General features: G+C 43.3%; 2 protein-coding genes across 3 annotated transcripts in view; one reads left to right on the top strand and one right to left on the bottom strand.

Moving 5' to 3' along the window:
• STPG1 (sperm tail PG-rich repeat containing 1) overlaps nt 1–8,186 on the bottom strand; it is a 129,959-nt gene extending 121,773 nt beyond the window's left edge. The window contains exon 1 of the mRNA XM_040337177.1: nt 7,927–8,186. Within this exon, the coding sequence (XP_040193111.1) occupies nt 7,927–7,933 (7 nt within the window). The 5' untranslated portion in view covers nt 7,934–8,186. The remainder of the gene's footprint in view (nt 1–7,926) is intronic.
• A 6,279-nt stretch (nt 8,187–14,465) lies between these two features.
• The window catches only part of NIPAL3 (NIPA like domain containing 3), a 42,261-nt gene continuing 41,740 nt past the window's right edge, over nt 14,466–14,986 (top strand). For both annotated transcript variants that reach the window (XM_040337176.1, XM_040337175.1), the window contains exon 1: nt 14,466–14,589. The gene's annotated coding sequence lies outside the window, so the exon portion shown is untranslated. The remainder of the gene's footprint in view (nt 14,590–14,986) is intronic.

The following is a 14,986-nucleotide window of genomic DNA, read 5'->3' as shown; positions in this document are numbered from 1 at the left end:
TGGATCAAAAATCAGGGAGCTGGGATTCTGTGAATCATCACTCCCAGCACTACTGCAAACCCCCCCCCTATTAGGCATTCTGCCCCCAGTGCGTCAGTGACTATGACAAAACTGAGGTACTCGCCAGCAACTATTTGGGGACTAAAGGCATTGGCCTCAAAATTGCTGGCCAACACCAAAAAAGTCTTAAGGACTGAACGACTGTGGAGAATCGATCGACGATCGACAGTCAAACACTACACCTGCCTAGCCAAACCAAAGTCCATATCATGCGCTCTGGTCAATACAAGATCAGCAGTAAGACACTGAATAGAAATTCATGATCTCATCCTACAATGCGATTTAGACTGTCTCTTTATTACAGAAAGCTGGCTCACAGCTGACTGTAACACCATTTTTGATGAACTGGTGCCAGAGAACTATCGCATAATAACAGAAAACAGAGTGGGGCAAAGAGGAGGAGGCCTGGCAGTGATCCATAAGAGTTCTCTCTCGATCACTAAACCAGTCCTTCAGAACACACTTCCATTCATGGAATCCCTCTTCCTACAACTTCAAACAAATCCACAGGAGACCGTCCATATCTTACTCTGCTATAGACCGCCGGGTCCAAAATCGTAGCTTCTCACATCTGACAGAATTTCTGTCCACTTACACACTAAACAGCAAACATTTTTTGCTGCTTGGGGATCTCAACCTTTGGGCCAACTCCTCACAGGATCACATGGCCGTCGCCTGCATTGACCACTTGGAAGGACTAGGTCTGCAACAACTAGTATGTGGGCCCACACATGCTTCTGGGCACACCCTCAATCTTATTTTCAGACAAAATCTGGAAGTAAAAATTCTGGAAAATGAGTCGTTACCATGGACAGACCACCATGTAATCAAATTTATGATTACCAAAAATATCCCTTTAACAAAAATGCCCAAACCAGTGTCAATGCACTGGACCAGATCGCAGAAAAAGCTCCATTCGGAGCTCTTCAAAACAATACTAGGAAACAAAATAAAAACGATCCCTTCACATCAATCAGCCACTGAAACCCTGGATGCCATAAACACAGCTCTACTGCAGTCAGCCGACTTGGTAGCACCTAAACATAAAACCTGTATCCGTAAATACAACTCCAGCTGGTTTAACAACCAGCTATTGTCCCTTAAGCAAGAACGTAGAAGAGCGGAAGCAGCTTGGAAAAGAAGCACTACAGACGAAAACCGCGCCATCTACAACGAAACAACTAAGAAATACCACAAAGAAATTTTCCGAGCCAAAAAAATTCATTTCTCCAAGATGATCACCAATGCCCTAAACCGTCCTCGCGAACTCTTCAAGTTGGTTAGTCAGACCATGAACCCAGCCTGTCTTGAAGCCCCCAATTCTGATACCCAAGAATTTTGCAATGAATTATCGGACCATTTCGTGAACAAAATTGAAAGGATCCGTGTAAGCATTCTGCAAAACAGTATCCCCCTCAACCCCCCAGCAGTCCCCAGCCCAATCACCACAGGAATCAGGCCCAAGTAACAATGTTTACTCTAAAACCCGTCTCCCTGGATGCCACAAAAAAAATCATCTGCACTCTGCGAAATAGCACAGTGCCTAACGATATTATCCCCACCAAACTGCTGAAGGAATGTGCTGATATTTTGGCACCACCCATCAAGCAGCTGATTAACCAGTCATTCAGGGAAGGCATAGTGCCCTCCCTGTTGAAACAAGGGATAATCAAACCCATCTTAAAGAAACCCACCCTTGACCCCAAAGACCCTGAACATTGTCGTCCAATAGCAGGCCTAAACGTTTTCTCCAAGGTAATGGAGAAAGTGGTGGTACAACAGCTGCAACAGCATTTAGACACCCATAATTTGCTCGATACTTATCAATCAGGTTTCCGTCCAGGGCACGGGACGGAAACAGCATTGCTCAAAATATGGGATGATGCTCTTGAGGCCACAGACGAAGGAGAACCTTGTCTTCTAGTACTGTTGGACCTTAGCGCAGCTTTTGATACGGTTGACCACAAACTATTGCTTATTCGGCTAGCTGAAGTAGCCAAAATCGCAGAATGTGACTTACCCTGGTTCTCCTCCTTTTTGGAAAACCGATCACAAGTAGTGAAACTGGGACCATTCACTTCTGAAAAATGTCATGTGGAGTCCCTCAAGGATCCCCTCTGTCGCCGGTGCTGTTTAATATCTATCGTCGCCCTCTTTTTGAAATTATCAGCAGCCAAAAGCTGCTCTACCACTCCTATGCGGATGACACACAATTGTATTTTCGTATCTGCAACAAAAAGGATCACCATCTCAATCTAGAGAATTGTCTCTCTTTGATAGAGAACTGGATGACAAAGAGTTATCTTAAACTCAACGGCTCAAAAACAGAACTTCTCCTGTTTCACGCCAATCGGAAGAATCAACTGGCAACAACCTGGACACCTCCGCCCATTCTAGGAAAAATCATCACACCTTGCACCAAAGTCAAAAGTCTCGGGGTCTTCTTTGACACCAACATGACAATGGATGCACAAATAGGGTCAGTAGTCAGCGGATCACACCATCTGCTATGTATATTATGCAGACTAATCCCATTTATTCCTAAAGAAGACATAGCAGTCGTGGTGGGAACAATTGTTAATGCCAGGCTGGACTATGCAAATGCTCTCTATCTCGGACTCCCAAAGTACCAAATCACGCGCCTGCAGGTCGTTCAGAACACGGCCACGCATCTGGTAACTGGAAAAAAAACATGGGAATCAATCTCCCCATCACTGAGAAGCCTTCACTGGCTACCAGTGAAAGACAGAATCACTTTTAAAGCACTATGTCTAACGCATTAATGTATTTGGGGAAATGCCCCCCAAATACATTACCTATGCGACAAAATAAAAGCCTACAACCCAAATCGTGCTCTGCGATCTTCCAACCAAAATTTACTCCAAATCCCCAAAACCAGATACAAGTCCAAAGGAGAAAGAAGATTTGCTGTCCAAGGCCCTCGACTTTGGAACACTTTGCCAACCTCCATTCGGTTGGAGGAGAATCACTTGGCCTTTAGGAGAAAGATCAAAACCCACCTCTTCTGAACTCAAGGGAGAAGTGGTCAAACAAGCGCCCAGAGGCGATTCAGTTCGCATGTGTAGCGCTATATAAGTTTTTCACTCACTCACTCACTCAACCTGTTATAAATTTTTCTTATGGTTAAAAAACTGATAGAAAAAAAACAATCGTCTGTGGAGAAATCCATCGGTCAAAAATCCACGCATGCTCAGAATCAAGTCGACGCATGCTCGGAAGGATTGAACTTCATTTTTCTTAGCACGTCGTAGTGTTTTACGTCACCACGTTGGACACAATAGGATTTTTAACCGATGGTGTGTAGGCAAGACTGATGAAAGTCAGCCTCATCGGATATCCGATAAAAAAATCCATCGGATTAAATTGCAACAGATATCCGATCGTGTGTACAGGGCTTTAGAGAATTGAGTCATATCAAGCATATGTTAGATGCAATAATGGCCACTAGATGTCACTCTGCCTCTTCTTTCCACAATAAACACTTCATTGAAATGAAAGAAGAGGGAGAGTGACATCTGGTTGCTATTATTGCACCTAGCATCATGTCCAGCAATTGCCTAACATGTGGGCAGGATGATTAGAGGGGGAGCAGATGGGAGCGAGTGACCTTAGTTGTTAAAAGCTGGGACTTATAGGGTAAGATGTCCAGACTTTTTAAATGAAATCCGGGGACATTTTTTTTTTTTTATTGGTACAATGTAAATGGTAAACTATTTTATAAATATATTTTCCTCAAATGATATATGCAGTGTATGGCCCGGATTCACGTAGCACTTACGCTGACGTATCTCGAGATACGCCGCGTAAGTGCACATATGCGCGGTTGTATCTATGCGCCTGACTCTGAAAGCAAGATACGCCTGAAAATAGTCTTTATCCGACCGACGTAAGTTTTCTACGCCGTCGTATCGTGGGCGCATATTTATGCTTGCCGCAAGGGGCGCTCCCATTGATTTACGATTCGAATATGCAAATTAGTGAGATACGCCGATTCACGAACGTACTTGCGCCCGGCGCATCAATATACGCGGTTTACGTAAGTCGTACGTCCGGCGTAAAGTTAAGCCTCCTAAAGCAGGTGTAAGTCAGCAGCATCAATGCAAATGGCTGCACCAGGGAACACAGCCGTCGTTTTTTACGCCGTTTACGTAGTACGTGAATAGGGCTAGTTGTAGGTTACGTTCACGTCGTAGGCAGTGATTCGACGTAACTTAGGCAGTTGTTTCAACGTGATTCTAAGCATGCGCACTGGGAAGCGTCCATGGGACGGCGCATGCGCCGTTCGTTATTCGTATGTTGATGGCGCTCTGCCCATCATTTACATGGGGTCACGCCTCATTAGCATGGCTCACGCCCACTGCCACTTCCGATGAGTTACGCCGAGGGAACCCAGCGTAGATTAGGGAGCAAGTGCTTTGTGAATACTGTGCTCGCCGCTCTGCGCTACGTCGGCGTATCGTATATTCGAAACGCTACGCCGGCATAACTAAGCGCCAAGGTATGTGAATCTGGGCCTATGTGTTTATAGAATTATTGTATGCAACCATCTCCGGGCCCCCTGAGTTCAGTGGGAGCCGGGTGACAGTAGGCAGACTATTTCTTTTTTTTGGGTTTGGGCGATCAGGTTTATTCATATTGAAGAGGCCGGGCTTCAACTGTGTAGCACGCTGGCATGGATTAATCCGCCTAAACCCAAAAATTTTAAAATAGTCCGCTTACTGTCCCCCGGCCCCCATTGAGCACAGGGGGCCTGGAGACATTTGTTTTGTAAAAAGCTACACCGCAGGGCATTAGCTTATTGGCGGACAGGATTTGGGAGTCCCCGCCCTTTCTACCTCTGGGCCCCCTGCTGAGATGACAGATCCGGGAACAGAAGGGCTCCGGGGACATCCATTTCAATCCAGGGACTGTCCCTGGAAAACGGGGACGTCTGGTAACCCTATTATAGGGCACAGAATAGTACATACTGTGTGCTACTTCTTTTACAGGAAACTGAATGGTCAGTTACTGATGATGTCAACAGCCACCATTTTAGTTAATTTTATCCTCCTATTATTTACATCCAAAGCAAGTGCCATCTTGGACCGTTTGATCAACAGTTGCCATGGTGCTGCACACACGATCAAGAGCTGAATATGGTGCCTCTTGAGGCAGACTACTGGACAATTTTAGTTTATGGGGGAAAAAGTATTGCACTTAGTTTATTGCTAGTTTAAGTGTTCTAGGCTTAGTATTTTTTTTTAAATAAAAGGTGCCGTTCGCCTTTAACCTCTTCTTGACCATGCTATAGCCGAATGACTGCTACAGCGCAGTCGCACATTTCCGGGAGAGCGACATATGATGTCCTCTCTTAATCACACTTTTTGCGCACCCCCTGTGGCATGCATCGACGGGCATCTGTGATCGCTGGGTCCTTGGGACCACAGATAATGGTCAGGTCCAGATTAACATAGGGGCTATTGGAGCTGCAGCTCCTGGCCCATTCCTTAACATAGACCCAGCCAAGTGGTGTGAGTCACTCACGAATGCTGTCCAACCTTGCTGTGTGTGCAAATTACGGCGGCATTAATATGTAAATAATAAAAAATCCAAGGCTAACGCTGCACTAAAACAAAGAGAAATGGATGTTCAGCTGCCAGCATCTAAAGTCAGAATACAGACTTCACAGATAATAGTAAAATAAAAAATGCAGCGCTAGAGCAGTAGCATAAAATAATAACAGAATATCAAGCAATGATAGAATTAATAAAAGTCCAATATCACAAGTCCATATATTGAAGAATGGGTATAATAGCCAACATCCGTGCTCCATGCAGATAAAGGGGCTATAAGTGAAGATAGGGTGATATTCCTCCACACCAGAGAGAATCTCGTTCCACACCCAGTGAGATTGAGGCCATGTACACACGATCAGTCCAAACTGATGAAAACGGACTGAAGGATGAAATCTGATGGTCTGATGGACTGATGGTCTGATGTGTCTACACACCATCAGTTCAAAATCTGATCGAGTCCAACAGGGTGACGTAAAACACAACGACGTGCTAAAAAAAAAAGAAGTTCAATGCTTCCAAGCATGCGTCGACTTGATTCTGAGCATGTGCGGGTTTTGAACTGATGCTTTTGCGTACTAACCATTGGTTTTGACTGATCGGTCATCAGTCCATCAGTCCGATTTTAAAGCAAGTTTTAAAACTTTGGCCTGAAGGACAAAAGTCTGATGGGCCATACACACCGTAGGTTTGGACCGATGAAACTGAACTTCAGTCCGTTTTCATCAGTTTGGACTAATCGTGTGTACAAGGCCTAAGGCCTCGTACACACGATAGGTTAAACAGAGGACAGCGGTCTGATGGACCGTTTACCTCGGTCAAAACCGATCGTGTGTGGGCCCCATAGGTTATTTAACCTTCGGTTAAAAAAAAGCCAACTCGCTTTAAATTTAACGATGGATTCCTAACCGATAGGTCAAAAACGATCGTTAGTAGGCACAACCATCGGTTAAAAATCCACGCATGCTTGAACTTCATTTTTTTCAGCAAGTCGTTGTGTTTTACGTCACCGCGTTCTGACACGATCAGTTATTTAACCGATGGTGTGTGGGCGCGACGGACCATCAGTCAGCTTCATCGGTTAACCGATGACAACGGTCCTTCAGACCGTTCTCATCGGATGGACTGATCGTGTGTACAAGGCTTAAGTCAGTCTGCTTACCAGCTATCCGTGACCACGGATAAAAGTGGTCTCACCAAGCAGAGGGAATTGGATCTCCCCAGAAACCTCTAAAGCCTCGTACATGCGACCGGTTTTCCCGTCGGGAAAACTGCCATGAGAGCTTTTGGAAAACTGGCCATGTGTATGCTCCATCGCAGTTTTCCCGACAGGAAAACTGCCGGGAAAAAAAGAGAACCAGTTCTCTTTTTTCCCGTCGGGATTCCCGCCGTTTTTTAACCCGGCAGTTTTCCTATGGGAAACACTGCGATGGAGCATACACACGGCCTGGATTCCCGACCAAAGCTCTCATGGCAGTTTTCCTGTCGGGGTACCCGGTCGTGTGTAGGGGGAAAAAGTTACCGAACAGGTTCTAGGTTTTCCCCTTGGGTTTCCCGGCGGTAAAAAGTCAGCCGGGAAACCCGTACGGGTGTACGAGGCTATAGGCTCTCTTCAATTCTCACCAATCACTCAATACTCTCCACTGCTGCCACTTCCAGTAACGTCTCCTCTCTACCTCCCAGCGATGCATACTATCCCATTATGCTTATCCTTTGCAGGGGAATAAAGAGGAACTAAAATCCAATGAGGTTTTACTTGCTCTTTAACACCACTTTAAATAAATAAATACAAAAAACTGAAAAAAAATCCACTGCACCACACACGCACCTAGGATGTGTGTATGCATAAATAAAAATAAAATAAAAATTGCGCGACATGTATCTCTGCACATACCAAACATAAACTGTCAATGTTTAAAGTGTATTACAGGTTTAGGCATCGTAGCTTTTTGCCATTTCACAGGTGGACTACATTTTTAAAGTTTGACATATTCTACTTTTATCAACTGAACATTGGCAATTATATTTAAAGGAGATTGGGGGTCATATTGTGTTTGTGTGTGTTGAAAATTAAATTTAAGTGTTTTTTTTTTTTAATGATTTCATAAACAATATTAATCAATAATATGCATTTTAACATGTAGGTCAAGTGGATCAGCAGTGACAGGGTTAGCAACCATAACAGTATATGCCTTTTCTTATCCCTGAAATAAGTTTTGGATATGTATAAACAACAGCACTTCAATTCAGTGCATAATACTAGTAAACATACAGATCTTTCCTGTATTCATACCTTCCATGCTGCGAACGGTGCTGGAACTCTGAGCATATCTGCTATTACAATTCTGTATACTGGTAACTTAGCAACCACCAAGCAGGAATCTGCTGTACGAAGTCAGCCATCTTGCTACACCCTGATCTTTTCAGGCTCAGTAGAAAGTGCACAGTTCATACACAAGAAGTTCTTTGTCCTATTGATTCAAGTATGACATGGATGTGTTAAAGAAATGTTACTGCCTATATATTGTGAGCTAATTTATTTATAGAATATACAGTACAATAAATATTATATATTTATTTATGCACCAATAGAATGCAGATGACATCATTTTGTGACTAGTTGGACCAGAAAATCAGCTCCGCTCTCTTGTGCTCCGTCCTGGCTCTCCTCCCCAGCTCTCCCCGCCTCACAGACCAATTTAGCTGTGCTTTCTTTTAATTCAATGACATCTGAAACAAAAGGGGGCTGTGAATGACAGATCTACGGGGTGTGGAGGGATCAACATGAAAACAGCTCAGAAAAGAATGAGCAAGGGTTTTGGTAATACACATGACATGTTGGGAATTGTATTTTTTTTTTTTAATTCTCCATCAGACACACTCATGTCGAATCTGATGAATTTACTAAAGTCACGAAAATTCTTGTACGACAGAATAAAAATTCGGAAGTGATGTCATGTGTTATAATGCATTTGTATTTCATTTTCGAACGGCTGTACTGATTAAATGAAAATCGTACGATCTGGCATTGTACTAAAAATATTTCCATGCATGTCCGATAGAATAATATCGGATAACCTGTCCTGATTGGCTCTTGAAAGCTCTGTACTAACGATCCGATTATCGTACGATCAATTCAAAAGCGTAAATTTTTCGTACGATTTTCGGAATGTGTGTACGGGGCATTAGGGATTGGAAGAACACATATGACTGTAAAACATATCACAAAAGCCCAAAAAGATTATAAATCGAATTTACTCAAACAAACAAGTGTGACTTGAAGCACTTGAAGTTTATCCGGATACAAACAGTACATCCACGTTAGAGAGGAAGTGATCAGTGGCGGCTGGTGCTCAAATTTTTTGGGGGGGCGCAAACGAAAAAAAAAAAAAAAACAATTGCAGCCTCACTCGGCCTATCAATTATCACCACTGTGCCATCAAACGCAGCCACTGTGCCATCAAAACGCAACCACTGTGCCATCAAAACGCAACCACTGTGCCATGCCATCAAACACAGCCACTATGCCATCTTTGTCACCACTTTGCCATGCCATCAATTGTCACCACTTTGCCATGCCATCAATTGTCACCACTTTGCCATCAATTGTCACCACTGTGCCATCAATTGTCACCACTGTGCCATGCCATCAATTGTTACCACTGTGCTATCAATTGTCACCACTGTGCCATCAATTGTCACCACTGTGCCATGCCATCAATTGTTACCACTGTGCCATCAATTGTCACCACTGTGCCATCAATTGTCACCACTGTGCCATGCCATCAATTGTTACCACTGTGCCATCAATTGTCACCACTGTGCCATGCCATCAATTGTTACCACTGTGCCATGCCATCAATTGTTACCACTGTGCCATCAATTGTCACCACTGTGCCATGCCATCAATTGTTACCTCTGTGCCATCAATTGTCACCACTGTGCCACCAATTGTCACCACTGTGCCCATCAAATGTCACCACTGTGCCCATCAATTGTCACTGTCCAGACATCCATCCACCTCGGAGCTTTATATTATAACCTGCTGGGACTTGTAGTTCTCCATCATCTCCTGGGGCTCAGGTGCATGCAATCCACCATATTTGTTCAGTTTTTCTCACTGCTGGGACTTGTAGTCCCATAGAGGGTGGATTGCATGCACCTGAGCCCCAGGAGATGATGGAGAACTACAAGTCCCAGCAGTCTAAATACAATAACAGGCTCCAAGGTGGATGGGTGGGGATCAGGCAGTGCACCGCTGTCCGCTGATGACCTAATGGGGCGATAAATCAAATCCATTTTGAACTGAGTGTGGCTTGGCTGGCTTACCTTAGCAGCGCCAGCTTCACTCCGCTCGGGCAGTGTGAACTTCAGAGAAAGTGCCGCGTGACGTCATTTCCGATTTTCGTCTGTAAGATGAATAGCCGGAAGTCACAGTAGTAATGCTCCCGGCGCTCATAGAGAGGCACGGGAAGCATATCAGCGCTTTTCAATGCGCCCATATTTAAGATAAAAGCCCGCAAATGAAGCGCCATGTCTAGATTGTAGTGACGCGGCGCTTCATAGGGAAATGGTGGCCGGCGCTCAATCCCAACCCATTAAAGAATTTTTTTTTTTTAAGTTTCTTTCTTAAAGGGGCCAAAAAAAAAAAATATATATATATATATATATATATACATATATATATATATATATATATATATATATATATATTTATTTTTTTGCCTACAGGAGGGGGGGCGGCGCCCGGGCGCCCCCTATGGGCGGGCCGCCACTGGAAGTGATGCCATTAAAACCCCCTGTCAGACTGAAAAGACTGTGGCCCATGTACTCCAATTACACCCCCCCCCCCCAACTTTTTGAGATGGAAATAAGGACAACTATCAGCAAAAGTATGCAGGCATAGAACACACCCCTTGCCACCCCCCTTAAAGAAAAATTTACCAAAAAAACAAGATTGTTTAACCACTTAAGGACCGCCTCCTCCACATTTACGTAGGCAGAATGGCACAGCTGGGCACATGCACGTACAGGTATGTCCTGTGCTAGTACCCAGTCGCGGGTGCGCGCCCGCGACCCGGTCCGAAGCTCCGTGACCAGGATCGCGGGACCCGCAGACCCGATCGCCGCTGGAGTCCCGCGATCAGTCCCCGGAGCTGAAGAACGGGGAGAGCTGTGTGTATACACAGCTTCCCCGTTCTTCACTGTGGCGGCGGCATCAATCGTGTGATCCCTTTTATAGGGATACACAATCGATGACGTCACACCTACAGCCACACCCCCCTACAGTTGTAAACACACATGAGGTCACACATAACCCCATCAGCGCCCCCTGTGGTTAACTCCCAAACTGCAACTAAAATTTTCACAGTAAACAATGCATTTTAAATGCATTTTTTGCTGTGAAAATGACAATGGTCCCAAAAATGTGTCAAAATTGTCCGAAGTGTCCGCCATAATATCGATGTCACGAAAAAAAATCGCTGATCGCCGCCATTAGTAGTAAAAAAATTTTTTTTATAAAAATGCAATAAATCTATCCCCTATTTTGTAAACGCTATAAATTTTGCGCAAACCAACCGATAAACGCTTATTGTGATTTTTTTTACCAAAGATAGGTAGACGAATACGTATCGGCCTAAACTGAGGAAAATTTTTTTTTTTTATATATTTTGGGGGGATATTTATTATAGCAAAAAGTTAAAAATATTGATTTTTTTTCAAAATTGTCGCTCTATTTTTGTTTATAGCGCAAAAAATAAAAACCGCAGAGGTGATCAAATACCACCAAAAGAAAGCTTTATTGTGGGAAAAAAAGGACGCCAATTTTGTTTGGTAAACATGTCGCACGACCGCGCAATTGTCTGTTAAAGCATTGCAGTGCCGAATTGCAAAACCTGGCCGGGTCTTTTAGCTGCATTTTGGTTCGGGTCTTAAGTGGTTAAACCCATAAGCGCTTTTTTTAACCACTACTTTTCCTTTATATTGGCTTTTGGAATTTACAAATGCAGCAATTTAGAAATTTGATGAAAGGTTTAGCGCTGGAAAACACGTTTTGATAGATAAAAAGTGCATTTTATATACAACTATATAGATCAGACCAAAATGAGGGACAAATGAGGAGGAGAGAAGGACTTTGTTCAAATCAGGGACAGTCCCTCGAAATCAGTGACAGTTGGAAGGTATGCAATTATATTGAACTTTAAAAAAACAAAGTTATATATAGGCGGTCCCAGGTTACAAACAACTAACTCTACTCTATAGGTTTGTTCTTAAGTTGAATCTGTTGGTTGTAAGTCGGAACAGGTACATTTTTTAGGTGTAGCTAAACGATTTTTAAGGTTTTTGGATAGCATAGGGAAGGGTTAATACCCCTGTAACATTTGTTTTGCTGCCTGTGCCCCTATTCAGAAGATTTTACTTTACTTCCTGTCCCAATGACAATTGGATTTTGAACACTGATCGGCGCCATTACTAGTATAAAAAAAAAGTTACGAAAAACTCCAGTACCTATCTCCCCTCCCACCACCTTTCGGTTCTTCTCCCAGCTCACCCGTGCGATCAGTGAGCCAGAGAATGAATCGGTCACCGCCAAAAGTTTACCATTGAGATTTCTGGTGACCAGATCATCAGATCATCAGTCATCTCTATGACTCTCGGAGGCCCGTATGCAACGTTATGACATCATGTCCGGGCCAGTGGAAGTAAACAAAGCGGCTGTAAAGGCCGAGAGAGTTTTTTTTTTTATCTCAGCCTTTCCTGCCTGGAGAAAAGAGATGGGGTCAATAAGAACCCACATCTCTCCTCCAGGATGGAAAGGTTGAGATAAAAAAAAAAAACCTCTCTCAGCCTTCTCCATAAAGAGGAACTGTCACACACTATTCCTATTGCAAGGGATGTTTACATCTATACCCAGAAGTGGTGAAAATAACTGTTTTATACAGGTATCTGCACCCCTCCCCCCTGAAAGGTGTCAAATGTGACACCAGAAGGGGGGGAGGGTTCCAAAAAGCGGAGGTTCACTTTTGGGTGAACCTCCGCTTTAAGTACCAAAGTTTGGCGCCATTTCAACGAGTGTGCACAATTTTAAAGTGTGGCATGTGAGGTATCTATTTACTCAGCATAACATCATCTGTCAAATTATACAAAAATTGGACTAACTTTACTGTTTTTTTGTTTTTGTTTTATTCATGAAAATTGAAAATTACTGCTCAAATACCACGTGACATAAAAAGTAGCAACGGCTGCTATTTTATTCCCTAGGATGTCTGCTAAGAAAAATGTATAATGTTTGAGTAATTTTCTAGCAAAAAATTATGATTTTAGGAGAGGAGTGGTGACATTTGCGCGGTATGGAAGTGGATAAAACAATAGGCCTCATTCAGATCAGTAAAAAAACAAAATGCTTGGATTGGCTAATAAGGTCCACTAACCTGAAAAAAAACTATTTTTTTATACACTGCAGCCTGTGTTCCTGCACTAAACAGATGTGAATGCAGCTACCGGTATTTGGGGAAAAAAAAGCATACTACAGTAAAACCTTAGATTGCGAGCATAATTACGTCCGGAAACATGCTTGTTATCCAAAGCACTTGTATATCAAAGCGAATTTCCAGATAAGAAATAATAGAAACTCAAATGATTTGTTTCACAACAATTTATTCATAGGTCCCTCAGTTTATAGTCCATATAAAAAGATTATAGCAATGTGATAGGCTGTGTAACCATAAAATGTCCATCCACAAATTGCCGCCTCCCCAAGGGGATTAGAAGCAAAATCCAGCAAGAGCTACAGATTATAAAAGAGAAGAGCGGCGCCTCTAAGTGTAGCAATATGGTTACATTTATTGAAGGCAGAACATTTAGCAACTCACATGGTTGATGATTAAAAGAGGCACATCTAAGTATGCAGGGATCCGGGGTAAAGCTGTCCACATAGACCATCCTCCGCACCACCGGCTCTCACCGCCGTCAGCCTGCAATCGTGACCGGGAAGACTACCCTGCAGTAGAGCGATCTGAAAGCGAGGCTTGAACGAAGGGATGACGTTGATGGCGGTGAGGATGATGGTCTATGTGGACAGCTTTACCTCGGACCCCTGCATACTTAGATGTGCCTCTTTTATTCATCAACCATGTGACTTACTAAATGTTGTACCTTCATTAAATGTAACCATATTGCTACACTTATGCCTTGTACACACAATCAGAATTTGGAAAAAGTCAGAATTTTTTCATCGGTTATTCTGACCGTGTGTGTGCTCCATCAGAGTTTTTCCATCGGAAATTCCGACGGACTTAGAAAGAGAACATGTTCTCTTTTTTTCCGATGAAAAAAAATCCTATCGAAAATCCAGTTCATCTGTATGGAACTGCGACGGAGAAAAAACTCAGAATCAAGTTGACGCATGCTCGGAAGCATTGAACTTAATTTTCTCGGCTTGTCATAGTGTGGTACGTCACCGCGTTTTGGATGGTCAGAATTTGGTGTGACAGTGTGTATGCAAGACAAGCTTGAATGGAATTGCGAGTTTATCCCAACGGAAATTCCGATCGTGTTAGAGGCGCCTCTCTTCTCTTTTATACTCAGTTGTGACACTACTTGTATATCAAGACATCACTTGTATATCAAGTCAAAATTTATTTTAAAATTTAGCTTGTCTTGCAAAACGCTCTCAAACCAAGTTACTCCTATCATTCGTTAATAACAATTGTTACAAGAGGAACGATCACTGCTTTTAGATTGGTGATGTATACAAAACACACCTACAAACTGTCATCAGAGAAGGCCAGAAGAGGGCGCACACACACACACACACAAAGCGAGGATGGTGATTGGAGCGATTGGTGTCATGTGACCAGCAGCACCAGAAGCAGGAAGTACAGGTATACAAGGAGACGGAGGAGTGAGTCTGTCAGGAACTGTGGAGTACATAAGAAGGACGGTTATAGAGAAGGTAATGTACAATGTGGAGGTGACTGGGCTGTGTTATCATACTACAATGAGAGGAAAGGAAACAGGGAAGACGGAATGCTAACAGTTAGACTGTTCCTATATACTGGGAGTAGAGCTGAGCTGTGCCTGTGTGATTGTATACTGCCTCCAGTAGAGGAACACACATTTGTATATTAGCATTACCCAGGAACACAGGACAGTCAACAAGTTAGTGATGCAATCAGGAAATGAGAAGCTGTGGCTGATAGATACACAGACTCCTCTTACTGTATGTGGGTAGTATGAGTGGTTATTTAGTGATGGGAGAAGTGTAATCTATTGACTGATATACCATATTGTTCCATCCAGGGGGACAGCCATCCCATCCTCACCTTATCCCCATCACACTGAAAGCCTGC

The sequence above is a fragment of the Rana temporaria genome, chromosome 2, assembly GCF_905171775.1.
Source record: "Rana temporaria chromosome 2, aRanTem1.1, whole genome shotgun sequence".
Taxonomy (NCBI): Eukaryota; Metazoa; Chordata; class Amphibia; order Anura; family Ranidae; genus Rana; species Rana temporaria.
This window is presented reverse-complemented; position numbering and strand designations above follow the sequence as displayed.